At 41.9% G+C, this 20476-nt stretch overlaps 1 protein-coding gene across 2 annotated transcripts in view; it reads left to right on the top strand.

Annotated features, from left to right (window-relative positions):
- The window catches only part of SEPTIN9 (septin 9), a 233958-nt gene that overhangs the window by 48562 nt on the left and 164920 nt on the right, over nt 1–20476 (top strand). The window contains exon 1 of one of the 2 annotated variants that reach the window (XM_007426667.4): nt 12927–13236. The exons of the other annotated variant lie outside the window; for it this stretch is intronic. Within the exon in view, the coding sequence (XP_007426729.2) occupies nt 13215–13236 (22 nt within the window). The 5' untranslated portion in view covers nt 12927–13214. Of the gene's footprint in view, nt 1–12926; nt 13237–20476 lie in introns of those variants that run through there. 2 annotated transcript variants of the gene reach the window in all.

The following is a 20476-nucleotide window of genomic DNA, read 5'->3' as shown; positions in this document are numbered from 1 at the left end:
CACCCCAAAAGGACAAGTCAGCACAATCTTGAATTATTTAAGTAGACTGAATCATATCTGCCCAGTGTGGACTTCAATTCCCAGCATTCTCAGACCACAATAGCTATTACTAAAAACTCTGAGAGGTGGAGTGCACTCACCCAGAGGGTGCCCAGATTGGAAAAATATGGTCTGAAGAGATGGGAACAGTATATGCATGGGGTGGATGAAAACAAGGAAGAAAGAGAGGGCTAGAGAAGAACAGAAAAGGGAGGTGTTGAAAGAGAAACAGTTGAGGAAAAACAATTGCCAGCTGCTGAGTAAGGAGGAGGAGTTTAGTGCTCTAGAGCAGTGTTTCTCAACCTTGGCAACTTTAAGACTTGTGGACTTCCACTCCCAGAATTCCCCAGCCTGGCAAGGGCTTAGGAGAGGGAGGTCCTATCACAGAGGTTGAAGGGAGGAGCATTCTTTATCTAATTTGTATGTTTAAATTAAGCTCTTGATGCTTATAATCATCCAATTTCCAGACAAGGAACTGGTAGCCAGGAAAAGTTATTCTAAACAAGACAAACTTATCATTGGTCCTCCCTGGTTTATATTTTTAGTTGCTATCTTAAAATTACATTGCTAGACAGCGATGTTAAACTATTTTGTAAGCCGCCCTGGGAAATCTTTTGTGGGCAGCAAATACATTTTCAAACAAGTAAAATGCAAAGGTTCACTTCCTGTAAGCTTCTCCATGGCAAAGATGGTATCCAGGGCAAGGAGGCCAATGTTCCCATGAACTTATCCAGCAAACGAAAAGGAAGACAAAGACAGAGGAAGACCTCAGTCCAGCCTCATGCGGGATTGCCTGAGGAGGCAGGCATCAGCCACTCCCAAAACAGGACATTTGGAGATTGGATGACACTTTTTGGTGTGAAGGATGTGGGACTTCCTAGTGCTATAACAGATGGAAGAGAGTTGCATTGTCCTCTTGCCAGGGAAGACAGTCACGTCATCTTATTAACTGACCAAAATCGACCATTTTTAATAACTGGCAGCAGATGATCAACATGCAAAGCTAATTAGTACTTATCGGTTGGCAGCCCATGTTCACCAAAATAAACATCATCAAGGGAGGCCAACCTATATGAAGCATTACCATTTTGAATGAACACAGACTCATACATACACATACCCATGCACATATGCACACACTCATTTCAAAGCTCAAGTTCAACTTTTGCTTTGAACATTTTCATTCAAACATTGATGGAGCCAGACATTTTTCCAAATGTGGAATATTTATGAATTGGAGAACTGACTAGAAAGACATGTGTAGACACAATGCAAACTCTCCATTTGGTTCAACTGCCTTATGCACTGGGACACATTATGCAGGGATGGCATCCTTATTTTTAATCCATGCTCAGTCAGTGCTTTTTTGCTTCACCAATGGCCAAATTAGCTACATGTTGGCTGACACTGCCCACCTGCTTTGAATGCCTTCTTAGCTGAGATCATTTACATTTCCTGTGACTGGTCTGCCCCCTTTTGTTTCACTGGCTGGGTGACTCACCCCAGGAACAGTCAGCTCCCTGTTGAAAAACTTGCTCATTGCTCAATACGCACACATAACTGCTGAGAAAAGTTATTGGTGACCAAAAAAGAGAGGCTAGTTTGGCCATTTCCAGCTTGATGCTCTCCAAGCGTGTTTGTTTTCAACTTCCATAAATCCCAACCAGTGGCTTGCTTCAGGGCTACCCCAATTGTTTTCATTCACTTTTCAGCTGGAGTAGGCAACCTATAGTTCTCCAGATGTTGCTGAAATATAACTACAATCAGCCCAAGCTACTATGGCCAATGGTGAGGGACGCTGGGGGTTTACGTTCATCAGTATCTTAGTGGCCACAGATACCCCACCTCTGCTTTTATGTCCTGAACTTGGACTCTCTTTGTACTGGCCATGTCCAATACAACAGACATAGCTATTTACATCCTTCTGCTTAAACTACATACTGCCTTTGTCTCTACGTATAGGGCTAACACCATGTCTGTAGGATGCATGCCTAAAGATTACTATTGCTTTTTAACCTTATTCGTGGGGAACGGACTGAACTCTCAGCATATATATTTAAGAAGCTGCTTCCTCGTGTCCTTCTGAAACACACATTGTAACTATCTCAAGGCTAGAAACAATCACATCTAGGGGCTGCAATAGCACTTTATCCATGCTGTCATGGAACTAAAACATTTTGCTTGGTCTCTTTCCCAGTGCCAATACATTCTAAATTCCATGAGGCAAGTCTGTTTTAATGACCAGAACTTTTATGAAACCCAGTCCAAAATGCTATAGTTCTTGTTGCCGGTGGTATTGCTGGTGGGAGATGATAAGCAGTCTAGTTTTACTGCAGAACCTATAATGAGGGATGTGTTTTGTGAATGTTTTCATCTCCCATGAAATGCATCCCTTATTTTCTGCAAAATTAAATTGTACCTCTTTACAGAAATGGAGCAGTTGTTGCTGAGGCAAGTAATCTGATGATCTGCACTTGGAGCCAATCAGCTGGGGCAAAATAGGAACGGGGATGTACCTTCAGATACATATCAGTAGAATGCATATTCTCATATACTTTCTGCCCCATATATATGTGAGAATAAAGGCAGCTGGGTTAAAAGTCTTGCAATGTAACACTTGGAGGCAACAATTTCCCCAGCATGGCATGATAGGGAAGGAAATGTTAACCAATTTGTCTGTTCCTCTTCTCTCACTCAGAGTGAGGCTGATAAGAGAGTTAAATCTCAGTACATTTCTTATATGGTCCTAATGCCATACAACAAATGCAGTAAAAGACCCATTTCAAAGAAGAAAACATAGATAAAATTGCTGCATACTTGGGAAGGTGGAGGTGCAGAGGTAGATATCAAAGGCATGAAGCATTGACAAGCATGTTTACTGACCTTTCTTTGTCTTCCCTGCAAATGGCAGCTTTGGTATGGAAAATAAAACTTTGCTCAAAGAATTTCTCACAACATTGCCTAGTTCAGTGCTGACCTTTTTTTTTTTTTTTTGCCAAGGATGCTACAAGTCAAGGCCAAATATTGAAACAGTGGTGCTGCGCATGTTGCTACATGGGCAATCATACCATGCTTTGGAATGCCTTTTTTCCTTTTAATCTGTACATGAGAGACAATGTGCAGCAGTCTCACAAAAGAAGTAGAGACCAAGCCTAAGGACCCACCTGTTCCTCCAGGAATACTATTAGTTGCCATTGAGCAGTCTTGTGGAACGTTGAGGGTGCCCTACCCCAATTAAAAAAGGATCAAAATCACAAATCACTGGATTCCATTAATGCAAGACTCCTGAAATTAGGCGTGTCCTTGCCTGAAATTTTGCAAGATCTCATGTGAAAACATCAAAATGTCATGAGCCTTGGTGATCTCATGAGACCTTAGGCATTTTTATAAATTAAATCTTGTACATTTGACACTCCCTAGTATAGGTAGATACACACAGATAATGAAAATAAATTGGTGTGAGGATATGGATTGACATTCTCTGAATCTTTTATCAAACAACTTTTTTCTTACATGTTAACTGTGAAGTTTCAGACATTGTCACATGGAGAATTTAGGAACCATGTACTAGCTGTTTCTCTAGCATTCTTCCTCATTCCCAGACTTCATTGCATTAGCTTTTGTTTTAACTCAGTGCTTGAGAAGCAAAATATTCCTTCCTTATGCCATTCCAGGAAAATTGCACATAGTGAAAAAGGAAAATGAGCCATAGCATTATGGCCCACAAAAAACTCCAGAACAAGAACTGCTCTTTGTAGACCATATGCCTTGTTTTCTTGGTTACTGGATTTTTCCCCCATAACTGTGCTATATCTCAACCTTGTCATTTTCAAAGATCTCTTCATTCTTAGACTTGTTCTCTCACACTCCAAACATTCACTTTATCACTGGTGGCTTGGATATTATACCCATCTGACTTTTTAATCCATGATTGAAGAAGACATGGAAAAGATAAAGTGCAGTTAGGGAACACCTTCACTGATTGCCTGCATGGTATCCCAGTGAAAGCTTTTTGGATGGGATGATATAACATGGTTTAGAAACAAAACCATTTTGTGATGCCATGGAGCATTGAACACTAAACAAAGGACAATGGAATTTAGTTGTATCCAATTATTCTTTTGGTAGTGTTCCAGATCACCCTTTGCCTGGACACAGTACCTCAGCAGAGAGATAAATACATTCATTATCTCTTAATGCTAACCAAAGTGTATCTGCTCAGGAATGCTATAGCCTTGGGAGTAAAGGGAAAGACACACTGGGAGGAGACCAAGCTAATTCCACAGTGCTATGCAGAAAGGATTGCCCTGAGAAACTTCAGCATCCAGACAAGCAGAGGTGAACAATTCACAGCAAAGGTGTTGAAAGGTAAAGATTGCCCTGTGACTGGCAGAACTGGAGTAGGTATGCCTGTGTGTGGAGGAGGGAGAAAGGAGTGGGAAGGCACAACTGGTTGTCTCTCCAGTTATATTAAATTCACAGTGAAATGTCTTCTACATATGACAGAAAGAGACAGAGGGGTTGGTGGTAGAAGAAAGGGTGAGGGGTAGGAAAGAGTGTACAAATGAGCAAAGTCCAATGTGAAGGAAAATATTCCTGGTTCAGATTACAAAGTCAGAATAGGCAGTATAGTACTTTTGTAGATTTGCCTGGTGCTAGTTTTTGACCTGTGTTGTGTTTTATTGCATAACCTTTCCTCTGCATTCACATGTCTTGGAATAGCTTTGTTGAAGGAAAAAGATGGATGCTACTGAACATTTCCCATGTTCTACCTTACAGCTATTGCAGAAGATAGACTGTGGTCCTTGGGTGAATTGTCAGCCACTTTCTGGTAAGGCACTGAGTGCTCCCCAGTTGCTAGCATTCACTGGATGGACCTTCTGGTCATTTAGCAAGAGCATTTATAACTTCTTAAGATAACAGGTCCAGTTGTCCCTCAATCCACTTAATATGGATTATTTACATTAAAGCTATTAAGAAACCTCTTTCTATCTTCCTTTCAAAGTGTAAAACATCAATGGACCATCAAGGATTTTTGCAAAACAGGAAACTCATCTCAGTCTTCAGGGCTTTATTCAAAGAGCTTTCTGATAAGTGGGTCATCTGACATAACTCCCTTGACTATTCCAATACACGTTCTTCCTAGCTTTGCTTCTTTTCCCTGAACCTGTGCAATATGTGCACAACACCAGATCCTCCGCCTATTACAATTTATTGTTTATTGGGCATCTTCTGATGTTACAGCAATAAACAGTTCTCTGAACAGTTAAAAGAAACAAAATGCATAGCAAAGACTGCAAACTATAAATGCGGTCTCAGGTGTAAACTCAGGTACAATGAAGAACCCATCAAAAGAAACCAAGCTGTACAACATTTCTTGGAAGCTAATCATTACCTCCAAAACATACATACCCATACAAAGACTCTAGTATTGTTCATAAATTATGATGGATGGATATGCATGTTATGTAAAGTGAAATCATTGTGATTTATTCAATAAGCTATGGTTAAAACAAACCATACCTAAGCATAAATGAGAAAAAAAGATATGAAACACACAAATAAACAGGGGATCTATAGGAACAGCAAACAGCTGTATCTGTATGAGAAAATACAGAGATATATTACTGATTCACTCACCATTTCAGATGAGGATGATTAGCGAAAAGATACCTCTGTTATTGGAAACAGTGGCCATAATGCTACCAGATTTAATTGAAATAAAAAACTGCCAGTGAAGTCCGACATAGCTGTGTTTGACTTCAGAAAAGGAAACTTCTCACAATGAAGGAAAGGCAAACCAAGGAGGTTGAAATGGAAAACCAAGGGAATCAGATCTCTCTAGAAACTCTTCATGATTATTCAAAATTAGTATCTATATTATCTCCAGTATCAGAGCTAATATACCTCTCTTCACATGCCTCTGAAGAGTCCCAATAAGGACAAAACGGGCCATGTGATGGATCCTGGTGGTCAGCGTAACTGAAAACACCAATCAGATTAAGTAAGATTATGTCCTCTGAGGCAAACAATTCTATGCCCAGCGGCAGCCAAAAATTGAAAATAATATGTAAGTATGCCAATCTGGGGTAGCGGTTAAAGGGACTGGGTTAGAAAATGGGAGACTGTAAGTTCTACTCCCACCTTCACTACAAAGCCAGCTGGGTGACTTTGGGCCAGTTACTTTCTCTCAGCCCTAGGAAGAAGGCCATGGCAAACCATTCCCAAAAATGTTGCCAAGAAAACTGCAGGGACTTGTCCATATAGTCACCAGGAGTCAAGGCTGGCTCAGAGAAACATACAAGTGCCAAAAACATCTCTAGTCCACTTATCTCCTGAACACTTTTGAACACTCAACCCTCCATCCAGACAATCTTCTCATGTGCAAACAAAGATTTGATTTCTGTGATTGACTTTGCAACATTTCCTCAGGCTTATTGATGTTTCAGCTGAATTCTCCCTCTGTTCCTCCACTGCTCTATGTTGTTTTCGTAGATGAATAACAGTTTCCAGAATGGGGGCGGGGGGGGGGGTACAGGAGACAGAGAGAGCGAGAGAGCGAGAGAGAGAGAGCAATCTTACTGGTCATGCACAACTTAAGAGCTGTAAAGACAAGATCTTTCAACTACTCTCTGGTGCATTCCAAAAACCCTAATTGTGTAACTTAGCCACAGAATAACATACCACTTCTAAATCTGTCCTTGGAGCATAGCTATTCATGGTGTGGGAGTCGAGGCTGTTCCTTCCTGCCCCAGGATTTCTTTTCTTTTTCTTTTTTTCTTTTTTTCTGATTTTAGAACTTGGTCCAGATCAGACTGTGAAATGGTGTTCATCCATTTTCCTCATGAGATTTCCCTTGGGGAACTACATATCTCTCCAAACATGTGTTAAAATTATTGGAACAAGGTGTGTGTGTGTTAAGGCAAAACAGCAATTTCCAAATGAGTGTCTGTGTATATGTGCTAAGGACTAAGGAGCAATGGAGAGAGAAGACATATACAGTGACTGGGTTCAAACACCATGCTACAGTTTGTTTAACTATGGTCTACTGAATAAACTGCAACTAACTGAGTTCAAACAACATACTACATCATAAATTGAGCTACATTTTGATGTTGCGTGGTATGTAACAGAACTTACAGAACTTCTATACTAGCTATTCATAGCTTCATCCAGACATCATTAAGGATATAATATAATAAATATAATATAATATAATATAATATAATATAATATAATATAATATAATATAATAAATATAATATAATATATGTGCCTTCGAGTTAATCTTGACTCCTGGCAACTGCCTGGACAAGTCCCTGCATTTTTCTTGCCAACACTTTTGGAAGTGGTTTGCCATTGCCTGCTTCCTGGGGCTGAGACAGAGTGATTGGCCCAAAGTCACCCAGTTGGCTTTGTGCCTAAGGTGGAAATAGAATTCAGTCTCCTGGTTTCTAGCCTGATACCTTAATCACTACACCAAACTGGTTCTCATGATATGATATGATACGATATATGATGTGATATACGATATGATATATTGTGGCAGCAGCTGGCTGAGTGACATTATGGGCCTATTTCCCCTTGCATCTAACCATGGCACAAACATTTTCTGCATTGTATCTTTTCTGCCATATTCCTATGACATTGCTCTCCTCTCATCTCAGCCCCTAAGTGAGATAGGTTAAGTTGTCCTTAGATGCGTCAGTGTTAAAAGAGTATTTTTCCTTTTCATTCCAGGATCATCCAAGGGCAGCCTTGGATTAAAAAAAAAAAAAATCTGCTAGGCTTCATCAACCATTATTTCAGAGTGAAATTAGGTGACTGCAGCGACTTGAAACAGAGGCAAAGAGAAAGAAAAAAATAAAGTTGTTGTTACCCCATTGTTAGCAAATCAGAGAAGAAATATATATATATATATCCCAATTAACACTAAAAGAGGGAATGGTGTCCCATTTAAAAGCAGGGCTAGGACAGACATCTAGCTCTCAGAGTAGACAATGTTAAACTGTAAGCGATCATTGTCTGGCTTGCTGTAAGGATCCTTCATAAATGTAGACTTTTATTACCTACAGTTTGTGATCACTGGATTAATGAACATATTGCAGCCACTGAAAACAGTTGTGCTCATTCATCTTCTATAACTGTATAGGAAGAATAATTCTCAAATCTGGAATTTTCTGGTATTCTCTGTATTTCTGAAACTACTTGAATGCCTGTCTACATAACGGATGCTTCATTTGTCCCTCTCTTGCAAGCATTGCCCTTGTTGCCTTGAAACATACTTTTGAAGGACAAACACTGTCCAAACCAAAGCTCCTAGCCTATAATTGGATTTAGCTTTTCTTCCTGTTCCACACCGCCTTTGAGAGGAAAAAACCCAAGCCTTTCCATTGCAGCAGTGCATTTCAGCTGCTAAAGGTTATGAAAGATAATGGAAGAAATTACTGTCTCATTTGACCAGTGCAGGAAGTTTGCTGAGGAGAAGGCCCTCTAAATTTCCATTTGCTGAGGAGAAGGCCCTCTGCATTTCAGACAGAGAATAAAATCTCATCACCCTACAATTCTTTAATGAACTGGTGAAGCTCAGTTGGTGGTGAGAATGGTGGCAGCTGGGAGTATTCTTCACCAGTTTAGGCTAACATAGCATTAACAGCCTCACCTAGAGAAGATGGGCCTTGATTCAAGTATCTTCTATGCTGTGGTGGTGGGGTCCACATTGCAGTGTTCTTTCTTGGCATGTGGCAAACTCCTTCCCTTTTGGACCTGACTTATTTATTTTCCTATCAGGAGCAGTAAGAGGGAGACAGGCATGCTGTAAAGGAAATTGCCAATCTGTGGCATCATTTTCTTATTTCCAAGTATAGCTCTGGCTTCAGTGGCATTCTTAGAAGATAAAAATGGTGGATGACTTCTGCTAGTGCTTTATTTGAACATGTACTCCTAAGTAAACAAAATAGAAGGATGTGGGAGGTGGCAGCTGGTTGGAGAAGGGAGGAGGAGGAGGAGGAGGAGGTGAAACCTCACTAATGTGTCTTTCAGTAAATTGGTATCTTGTGACTGGTTAAATGTTTCATGGCAACTATTTTGTGTGCATGTTCACAACATTACCCTAGAATGCCAAAAAAGACCACCAATCCCCAAAGGTTGGGACCTCTGCTCCAATGACATTCAGGCTGGATGGCACTAAGGTACTGCCTTTAAAGGCTTCAGTTGAACAAGTCAGGGCCACATAAAGACTATGCCAGTGGCTGGGCCCATCCTATAGTGTGGGTACTGTCATTTAAAGCCATAAACATGGTGGACTGAAGTAATTTAAAGATGATCTTCAGCTGTACCAGCTGGACTGCATTTTGCAACAAGCCCAGCAGTCTTCTTCTTGGTGTACTTTTCTGGAAGAATAATATAGCTGGTGGGCACAAGGAATCCCCCCCCCCCCTTAGAGCACCTTCCATCTGCTGTTCTCTACTGGACCATTTCATTCCAGACTTTCACATAAGCCTATTGAGATTCACCTCTTTACTACAGCCTGAAACTGAAGTAGTATTTTATTATTGTGGGTAGACACTGTTAAACTTTACATCATTTTTCCCTGTGGTTCTGTTTTGTTTTATGTCTTCCAGGAAGGGTTCAGTCCAAAAGAAGGGTGGGGAATCTAGTTTAGCCTAATGGTCAAAAGTGGCTTTTATCAAAATTAGTGAGGCTACTAGATCATACGCTCCATTCTCTGTCTCAGATGTTTCTCAATCTCATCAACTTTAAGATGCGTGGACTTTAACTGGAGGTGAAGTCCATGCATCTTAAAGTTGATGAGATTGAGAAACACTGCTCTATCTAATCCTGCAATATGACTCCATAAACATTAGGCAGGACCATGTGATGGTAAACAGTCTTGAGTATCATAGTGCAAAAAGGCAATGACAAATGGGAGTGAGTTCAGAAGAAGGCTGCCCAGATGGTGAGAGATCTGGAAACAAGTCATATGAAAGGATCTGGGTATTTAGAGACAACCAAGGGGAGACACAATAGTAGTCTTCCAATATCTGAAGAAGGAGTATACATATTCTCTATTGCTCCAAGGGCAGGACCAAAAAACAATGGGTTAAAGCCACAAGGAAGTAGGTTCAGGAGAAACTTTTGCTTGGGCTGTCAGACGGTAGAACAGGCTGCTGCATGAAGTAGCAAAATCTCATTTGTTGGAGATATTCATAAAGAGGCTGGATGTTTATCTGTCAGAGATGATGTAGCAGATCCTGCAGTGAACAGAGAGTGGACTAGCTGACTTCTATGGTCTTTCCAAACCTATGAGTATAATAATACTTTAGGAGATATGCAAGTGTTACAGTATGAAAGGCTTCTATTATTATTCAGAAGTTAGAATTATTTATTTCCAATGGGGCTATTGCTCAACTTTTTTACCTCTTTCTTTGAAGGAACAGTATTAGTTGACTCCCCACCCTGGGTTTTGAGTAACCAGAAAGCTATATTTAGGAGAAATGTAGAAAGGCAAGCATGCATATAGTTCAGTACACGGCAACTGTGGAGACTGCAGTCCTGAAAGAGGAATTTTCAACAGCCTTTCCACTTCCATGGGAAGATGATTCATCCATTTTAATAATCTGGAATGGAGATGACTCACTCAATACAGCAGACCAGTAGTATCATCCTCTTGCACTCGAAGATAAATGCCATTTTTGGGAGTAGTTGTACAAGTGTCCAAAATGGACAATGACTCCACTTAGTACAGGTCAAGCAGGCTAAAGCAGCCCTGCTAAATTTGGAGTTCCTGCCTTGGTCAATGTTCTCAGTCATGGAAAGACTCAGAAATGTCAACCAGTTTGAGAAGGCACCTTCTCAAACTGTATGCGTACGTACATACATGCATGTCAGGTTCAGCCCAAAGAACTCCACGAGACAGTGCAGATACAGTTCTGTTGTGTTTATTAGCTTCCACCTCAAGACAGAAATCTCTCCAGACTGAACCTAAGTTCCCAAGCCAGCCAGCCACAACACTGTGCATTCCTTAGGGTGGTGCCAGTCTCATCTTCTTAAACTTCCCATGCTCCTGCTGGAGGCTAAGGACACACTTATCTCCCTGAGCATGGCCTTCATAACACCATTCCATCACAATGCAGCACAATAAAGCACTACTAGTTCTGTCCTCTAAAAAGGTTGATCTGACAGCCCCATATGTATCAATCACTTATTAATTGATTGACATGGACTAACTTGTTAGAGATACTGGCTATGAGGATCCTGCCTCCTTCATGGACTAGCTAAGCAGAAGTAGATTTCTAAGCCATTGTTCTGCAAGTCTGAGAATATTTTATTTCTCCCAGAACTCTCTGGAGAGTTTCCAGTAGAGGCCTACTTATTAGCACTGGCTATTCATGTCGATTTTTTCTAGGGCAATCTTATAAGTAGCAGCTGGCAGAAATTTCTGTGTTTACTCCATAAGACCTTCCTGAAAAAAGACAGCATGCATAACCATTACAGGGATGTTGTTGATTGCCTGTGATAGAGGATCTTTAAAACTAACTGAAGGGAAGTTTGTTGACAGAACTGTAGCACTGAAAAGGGATAAAGTACTAAGAACTCCTGGCCTGACTTACCAGGCCAAACACAGCTACCCATTGCATGTGGTGGTTTGCTAGGTGTAACCTCCAACCAAGGCAGCTGAACCAGACATTTCATCAAGCCCCACATTTTGCTTAGTGAGTCCAAAGTTGCTCATGTGCCTTTAAAGACTTTTTTTTTCCCTCTAGCAACCCACCATTCTCTATAGATCTGCCTACATGATCCATACTGGGCCAGTGTAATTCACGTAGGGTGTGCTCTGGTCCCTTCCTGTTGGATAGATCTGGGGTTTGTGTTGGCCTAGCTGAGGCAGGGGTAGGCTGACTTGACAGAGCTGGATGTGCTGACTGAGGTCATCCAGTTGCTGAAAACAATTTTTTATAGACCTGCCCTCACAAATGCAAAAATGCCCAAAGTCCCTTCTCTGAACCTCGCAAGGGAAGATAATCCCCCCTAGTGCATCTTGCTTTGCCAGCAGCCTCCCCAACTCCCAGCGACCTCCTTCTGAAATGGGCCATAATACGCAGTCTTGTTGGCGAGGTCACAGTGACCGCATCATTGCATTTCACGTTGCCAGCACACACCTGGAGCCTTTGGACAGGCGGTCTCAGCAGAAGGCCAGGCTGCCCGAGGGGGGATATCTGCACTGGCAGTCCGGGGCAAGGCAGCTTGTATTGCCTGCCTGTCACGTCTAGGCCAGCTGCACAGCCCAGCCTTATTGGCCCGAGGGACAAGGGAAAGTCCAACAGGCAGTTCCTTGTGCCAAGGCAACCCTGTGGCTTCTGGCCAAGACTGGGGAGGAAGAAAGCCTCTCCAGCAGGGAGCAACGAAGTGCTGTAATCCTTCCTGGTAGCAAGCAGACAGACGTTATTTTCTCTTTCATTCTGCCGAAGACTGAAGTCAGCAGAACGGAGCACATCCAAATTGACTTTTTTTTTAAAAAAAAGCAAGTTTGAAAGCCAGACTGGCTGGAAGAATAAGTCCGATTGGAGGGCTATAAAATGCTCTAGCCAAAAGAAAGAAAGAAAAGGCAGAGAGAAGGAGAAACGGCAGCAGCGAGTTAAGCGTGGAGAAATCCGAGGACACCGTTTACTCAATGGATTAGCTGCTCGTTTTGTTTCAAGGAGCCGAGTTTGCTGAGTGCCTTCCGGCTGATATTAAATGACAAGTCGAGCGAGCGGCGTTGTCCTGGAGGAAGTGCTGGTGCTGTGCCTTTAAGAGAGTCTTGCGGGGGAATTGGGTTTCTCAGTAGTCCTGCACGTGGCGGAATATATTTTGGGGGGGTGGGGTGGGGGGGAAGAGAAATCGCGTTCCGATTTTTTTTTTTTTTCCCTGGGTCATGACTTTGGCATCTCTCGTTTTCGCTCGCTTTATTTCAATGATACGAAGCCGCTTCGATTGGGAGCAGAAACGTACGATCCACACACGGAAATGTGGTAATCTGGAGGCACTCGTGATTGCAGCCCATTGAAGAAATTCGGCTGGAAGCGCTTGTTTAGCTTTGTTTTGACGAAGAGGCAAATCCAGAGAAAGGCACCCACAGGGAAAGTAGTTAAATACACTTTGGGACACGTGGATGCTAAATATATCTCCCAGTCATGGAGAGGGACCGGATTACAGGTGAGTGGCTGGAGTCCTTGGCTAGGGCTCTGTAGACGTGGTGCCCCCTGCCTTTCTCCCCATTCGCCCCTTGGGGCTTCGGCGGTATTGGAAGAGGCTCCGTGCAGCCCTTGTGGTGCTTCAGCATTCCCGGGATGGCCTTCCTTTGGCTCCACCATCCTTCCCCCTCCTGAATGGTCTCAAGGCAGATGGTACTGCAGGAGCCCCATCACAGGTCAAAGCGGTTTTCTGGCTCTGGACCCCACTTGTGCTTCCTTTAGTTTTCAGCTTTTGCAAGGAATGGGCCTGGAGCCTCTTTGCCCTGGACTTGGACAGTTTGGGGGGGGGGAGTTGGAGGAATTTGGGAGGGGGAGGAGTGGGAAGGCCTATCCTAGCTCTTGGCTCAAGGATGCCTTTATGTTCTGGAAGTCGGCTGCTTGCTTTGTTTGTCTGTGTGTTGTGGTTTAGCACTGACTTTCATGCCAAAACTTGTGTGAAAGGCAGAAGCTCCCGCCTACCCCTTTGTCCTCTGGAGATGTTTATAGTGCTGCAGGGAGAATAGGCTGATAAACAAGAGGGGCATGGTTGCTAGGGGAGGGTGTCCTGGGTATATGCATATTCCCTGGGTCGGTAATATCACGCTAGAAAGTTGCTGCCTTCCTGCCCTGTATTTCATCATCAAGTATATTTGACATGGTGTTTTTCTGCTAATGGCGGTGTGTGCCTGAGAAACCATCATTTTCAACAGAGGTCCACTTGCTCAAGACAAGGTGTAAATTGATTGCTAAGTAGAAGAAGACACTCACAATGGACCCACAGTTTACCTGTCACAACTGTAGACGCAATAACCAGCTATTGACTCTCCCTGGGAGCCTGAAGCTGCTCTGTTCATTATTTTTCAGCCCTGGACTGGTGGCAGGTTTATGAGACATCTGTTTTTGCAATACTTTCAGCAGTTGGTATCTTTGAAAGAATCTCTAAGCTGTCTCTTGAGGTCTTAAAAATACCTTACCTGTAAACAAGGGAGTTAATAGGTGGAACTTATGTGACATAGCAGATAACAGCAGAGATGTTTGTAGCTCACATCTCATTATTGCCATGAATTCACCAAATAGCCTTAGGTGAGATCCCTCCTCCTCCTCCTCCTCCTTCTCCAGCTATAGACAGGGGATAATATGGACTAGCAAATAGAATTTGGGACTGTAATCAACATTCAGCATGCCTGAGCCCATATCAGGGTGCATGCCTCAAGAGAGAGTCTACTGCTGGTCCCTCAGTAATTAAATAAGCCAACTGTTTAGGGGGGAAAAAATCAACAACAGTGGCAGTAGGAGAGTTCTGCCTTAGCCTGGATTAGCAAGAAAACAGGTAAGCCAGAGATGGCTAGACAGCCTTGAATTCTGGAACTCAGTGCTGTTGAGGAATGCTGCTGCTCTGTTCTTCCAGATCAAGAAGCTACAATGATTTGTAGTTAGCCTACCTTTTAGATGTATTGGAAGGCAGGGTGGGGAATGCTCTGTCTCCCTCCAGCCTCCAAATCCTGTCTTTTTCCCTGGCATGGGTGAAACACTACTTGGGAAGCCATTCAGCTCTCCTGGGCGTTGCTGACTTTGCCTGTTGGGTATTCACACTGGAAGCAAAACCACATGTTCTAGAGGAAACCACCGAGCAAGGGTGGAGTGCAACAGTGGCAAAGGAAAACTGAACTCAGCTCTGGTCTAATCTGGGCTCTGTGGAAGAGTGACAGAGCTTGAGTTGCACATTTACATGGATCTAAAGCAGGGCTATTGCTTCAGGAAGCTTTATCTTTCTTTCTGATTTAGGCAGCACTAACATATTCAGTAAACCTTTTCCATTCTGCAATGCTCAATATGTGCTGGGACTGCAATTCCCAAAATTCCCAGCTAGCATAGCAGACTGAGGAAGGCTAAACTGATTAGACTGGATGGATGCTACCATCTTACTTTACCCTCTCTCCCTCTTTGAAACTGCTAGGGAGAATTAATAGTCCTATGTGGCAAATGGGTCTCCTACTAAATAAGTGTCCTTATTTGCATTTTTCCTGTATGCTTTTATCTCCAGGAGGGGATTATAGGTCCAGTTCAGCCAATTGGCAAAAATGCACAATTGTATAAAGTATAAATAAAGCTGTAACCCTGAATGTTTTATCATTATGAGCCAAAAGGAGCAGAAAAGAAACTTGATGAAGTCTGTATCAAGGGAAAACGGCACACACAGGATCAGATAATTACTGGTTTTCTGTTGAAATGCACTCCTCAAATGGAATTGAGTTTGATAAGATATGACAATCTGCTATAGATAGCATTTGGTTGCATAACCTCCATAAACTGGTTTGTGCTCTAATTTTTGCATTTGTGTTGATCAGGTTCCATTGATACAATGGTGCAAGTATTTATATATCTGACCATCCACTCCATGTTTGGAAAATATCTTGAAAAAAAGAAATGTGCATGTATACACACACACCACAGCAAGCAGTGCCAGTCATAACTGCCCTCAAAAGTCAAGGTCAATTCTGGGTACTGGGCCTGTTTGCCATCCCTTCATTATATGTTACTCTTCATGGTCATTTGTGAGTTTCTGGGCTGGAAGAACCTGTGCCTTGAGCTCTGGCTTCACCACTACAGTTAGTAAACAGAACACTCCTACCAGGAACCATATTAGCATTCTACTAAATGGTTGTGTGTCGCGACTAAATCATGAATGGGATAAACAAGGAATGAGGAGCTGTGGAACAAGTCAGTAATCAGGACTGAAGAGTAAATTAACAAGAGAAGGCAAGATAGGAAGTCTGAACCAGGACTGAATGACAAATCAGGAGGCCTGTGTAATGAGTCAGCTTCAGTTCCAAAAATGTGCCTCAGCGCACAAGAGGGCATGTACTACAGTATTTAAAGCAACCACCTCTTTTCTCAGGAACACATGACTGTTGCATTGGGTACCAAAGCAAATCTGGCTGCTTTAAAGAATTGCAGATAGTTGCCTCATTTGCATTAGGGCATGCTCCAAAGCACCTTTTTGGAATCATGTCTGAAGCCCTGTACAGTCCTACAAGTCAGTCATCCTGATGAAAGAGTAGTCAAGAGTAGGAATGTTTCAGAGTTTAGGATATCGCTTACATAAGCTCAAATGGAATAGGAAGTCTTTATACATTCTTTCTGTTCAATAGAATCTGATGGCTAGTCTAGACGGCCAGAATCAGTCGAGGTAGGGCCTGGCGGTATTTCACCAAAAAGTTACAGTTCAATGGTTCACCACACAAAGGAACTGTGGAAATGATGCACTACTTCATTATACTGTGACAGCAAAATCTAAGGTGTTGTGGAACATTTAATAAAGCCTTCACTCATTCTTTCTGCATAGGTGAACGCTCAAGGTGGCTAACCAAATTTAATGTAATACAAACAATTGAAAAATAAATGCTATTCATAGTGAAGTCAAATAACTGTTAAAATCCTGCTGAAAGGGAGATGTATTTACAGGTTTTTGAAATGCTTAGACAATTGGGCCCCTAATGCTTTTGCTAGCCAGACAGCCAGATAGAAGGCGACCTTATCCTAGTGCCAGATCAATGACCTCTGACAGCATAAGCATCTTCAAAAGGGGCTCTCCTTAATTATTGGGCAGGTCCATATCAAGAGAGGCAGTCGTTTAAACAGTCTGCTCAGTAAAGAACTAGGTATTTCAGTGACCCTTTTACTTTTCATTTGTTAGCAAGTTGAGGCTGTAGCAGGAGAGCCTTTACAATGGAATTACATCTCGTGTGCCAATTGTAGCCATATCTGGATTTTGAAACTTTGGGCATAGTAACTCATGCCCTTGTCAATATTTCAATTCACTCTACATGGGGCTGCCCTTGAAGACCATGAGACCATGCCAAACCTTCAGCTGGCACAAGTAGTTGCCCATGTGGTTATGGATAGATCAAAATTTGCTAGGGTAACACGCTCCTTTGGGAGTTACATTGGTTGCCAGTTAATTTCCAGGTGCAACTTAAGATGCTGGCTGTCACCAATAAAGCCCTTCATGACTCAGGACCTAGATATACATAAGACTACCTTCTCCAGATTGAAACTGCCCACCTAGGGAGATCAGGAAGAGAGGGCTTGCTGAGGATCCCTTTAAGAGAATATCATCTACAAGGATCTGGGGAGCAAGCCTTCTTGGTGGTGGCCTCCCTTTCATGGAACAGCTTACTTCTAGTTGTCCTCTTTACCTTATTAAGCTTTCAAAGGGCCATAAAGACTTGGCTCTTCAGAAACGCATTTGGGGATGTGGAGATTTACCTTAACCAGTGAGTGGCACTGTCATGGTGGGCTGCTTGGTGTTTTATGTGTTGATAAAACACATGCTATATTTTGGTGTTTAGTAGTAGTAGTAGTAGCAGTGGTAATAAATAAATAAACAAACAAACAAATACATTTGTGCCAGTTTCACGTTTCAGATGTTTTTTACAAGTAACCCCATGTGGAGCATGTTGTAGTACAGAAGTCAGGATGTACCAAGGCATAGATCACTGTCACCAAATATCATTCATTTGAGAAGGGCCACAGCTGGCACACCAGCCTTAATTGTGTAAAGGACTACTCTTTCCACAGCTGCCACCTGAGGATCAAGGAACTTCCAGATTGTGAACCTGCTGTTTCATGGGAAGTGCAGTCCTGTGCAACTGGTACACAAACACAAGCATGTAAGAGAGAGATTCAATGTCTCCCTGTTTCATTTAGTATGGTTATTTGAGGCTAAGATGTAGTTTGGGAGGTTGACATAATGAAAATAGCATCTACTACATGACAGCTTTATTTATTGCCTCAGCCTGGCTTTTTTGCTCTAAATGAGAGAAATAGGAAGTGACCAAAACAGATGTTTTCTACAGCAAATGAAGTGTGACCTTACTGACCAGTTATATTGTCCAGGTGTGGGCGATTTGGTGCCATCCAGAGATTAATCTTGTATTGCAACACCTTTACCATAAGTGTGCTCTGATGGTTAAAGAGCAGACCAGTGCAGATGGAGATGAATTTCAGAGAGGCTTCATGACTGCTTATAAATGTTGCTGAGAAAAATAAGACCATGTGTTATTTCTCTAATCTGCCCTGCTCTACAACAAAAACCTTGTGCATGTTAAACCTTAGCTGAAGGGTCTAGCCCACACAAGTGTAGCTTAGTATGAATTCTCTGACTAGGTTAGGAGTCTTTCTTGACTTTACCATACTGAAGCTTAGCTATAAATCCCCGGAGTAAATATATCTACAGCAGCCTAGCCTTTCTGGGTTCTTCCACAAGGCCATCATTCTCAGACAGTGTTATGCTGAATAGGGAAGATGGGACTAATTTCACCACTTGGACATGCTGAGGACCAAGTCAGTAGCTTCTCCACATTATAGTCATTCTCCAAGATTTCACACAGGTCTTTCCTGTTCTACCTAAAGATGGCACATTTTCCTCCACCACATGTTTTATTACTGAATTTCACTCATTCCACATTGGATTGTGGCTTAAAATGAAGAATGATTGGGTAATTTATTTGGATGTTGATATGATCCTCAGTTTTAATTAGTTATCTTGAGTGGTGTGGATAGTTTCCTTTTACAGTATATGCTTTGCCATTCAGTTTGCTTTTTCAAGACCGTGTACAGTATGGCCTTTGTGATGATGAGCTTGGAAAGGACTAAACCAAATCAGAAGCAGACCAGAGGGTTGGGTTTGCTTGGCCTCCCTGTGATATTTCAGAGACAGAGGACAAATTAAGGCATATAGTGTGCTATATACTTGCCTTTTCAGAGCTACTGTGATGTATTCTTGACTTTCTCATTTTTAAACTCTGCCTCCCTTGGTCTGAACCACTTCAAAGCATTCCTCAGTACCACTCCTGAGTCATACAATGGAATAAGCATGTCTTGTCTGCATCAGAGTTGCCAGATGGCCTTTATTTTGAAGGTTTTACCAGTATTCCTCAGTGTCATGGCTCTGAAGAACCTAATGGGTATTTACCCATTTTCGTAAGGACCACAGACACTCTAGAGTTTGAGACATGGTGTAACAGAGTGATTAAAATATTGATTGGGGGAATGGGCATGGATCTCTCCTCTTGTCTTAGAACTTAATATTGGATCCTCATCCGTGATGTGAAGATCATGATATGCTACTTTGTAAGGGACTTCTAATCATTGCAGGCTACTCTATGTCAGGTTCTTTGAATTCAAAAATGTTAATTTATTATTCATTAATAATACAATTGTGGTTTATATAATATGCAATGGTTCAGTATAAGCCACTAGGATAACTTACAGCACCTGTGCCAACAACTCTCTAGCTCCATTCAACTTCTCCCTGTGAAGAGGTCACAGGTCTTGTGTGAAAGTTGAGCTGTCTGGCTTTGCCCCATGACCTCTATGGTTTCAGCAGAAGCTTTGAAAGTAATTCTTATGCATATTCAACTCTGCATGGGTATATCTATTTGATGTTGGTGTTAAGCATGCAGGATTGCACATTAGAGTCCACATCCAGATAGCTGTATATGCACTGAATCTTTCAATGGATGGATGGATGGAGGTTAGAGCATAGGACTAGTGGGAAGAATCCCATTCTGGGCATTCAGTTTACATGTGGAGTTAATGGCTGGAAAAGGCTAATTCTACCTCTGATTGTGTGAACCCTCCTGAAAATCCAAGGCTACTCAAGTCTAGTGTTGTGTTATGTTATAGTTTCAAATCCTAAGAAATATAGTTTCTTTAATCCTAAGAATTTGCTTGCCCCCCCCCTTGCTCTGTAGAAAAATCACAGATAAACCATTACATTTTAAAGGTTTAATGATTCATCAAGTTTTGCCTGTTCCATATTTGTGATATTGTAGGTTCATAGTACTTGTGAATTGCTTTTCTGTAAAAAGACATAATTTGTGGTGAGTTATAGGCTGATTCATCAAGATCATTTAAAATATGGCAGGATATGAGTGACTGCATTATGCCTTGCAGCTAGATCTGGTTGATGACCCATAATCCAAGTTGCATAGATGAAATAATCTGATGATCATTTCATTGGGCACTATGGTTGCTGTGAGAACACTGAGTTTGCATTTGTCATACTAAAGGGGTTGTGTGAAAATATTTATTTTATTTTGCTACAATAGTGAAAATTATATTTGCTTAGATTTCAGGAAAAAAAAACTCTAGTAACTTTAAATAGTCCCATGTAGGTGGAAAAGATATGGCCACTAGAAGCTAAAAGACAGCTTGAC

The sequence above is a fragment of the Python bivittatus genome, unplaced genomic scaffold, assembly GCF_059951505.1.
Source record: "Python bivittatus isolate LINGU-HERP-01145 unplaced genomic scaffold, Pbiv_v1 ctg000080_np1212, whole genome shotgun sequence".
NCBI lineage: Eukaryota > Metazoa > Chordata > Lepidosauria > Squamata > Pythonidae > Python > Python bivittatus.
The sequence above is the reverse complement of the archived record's forward strand: the minus strand, read 5'-3'. Positions and strand labels throughout refer to the sequence as shown.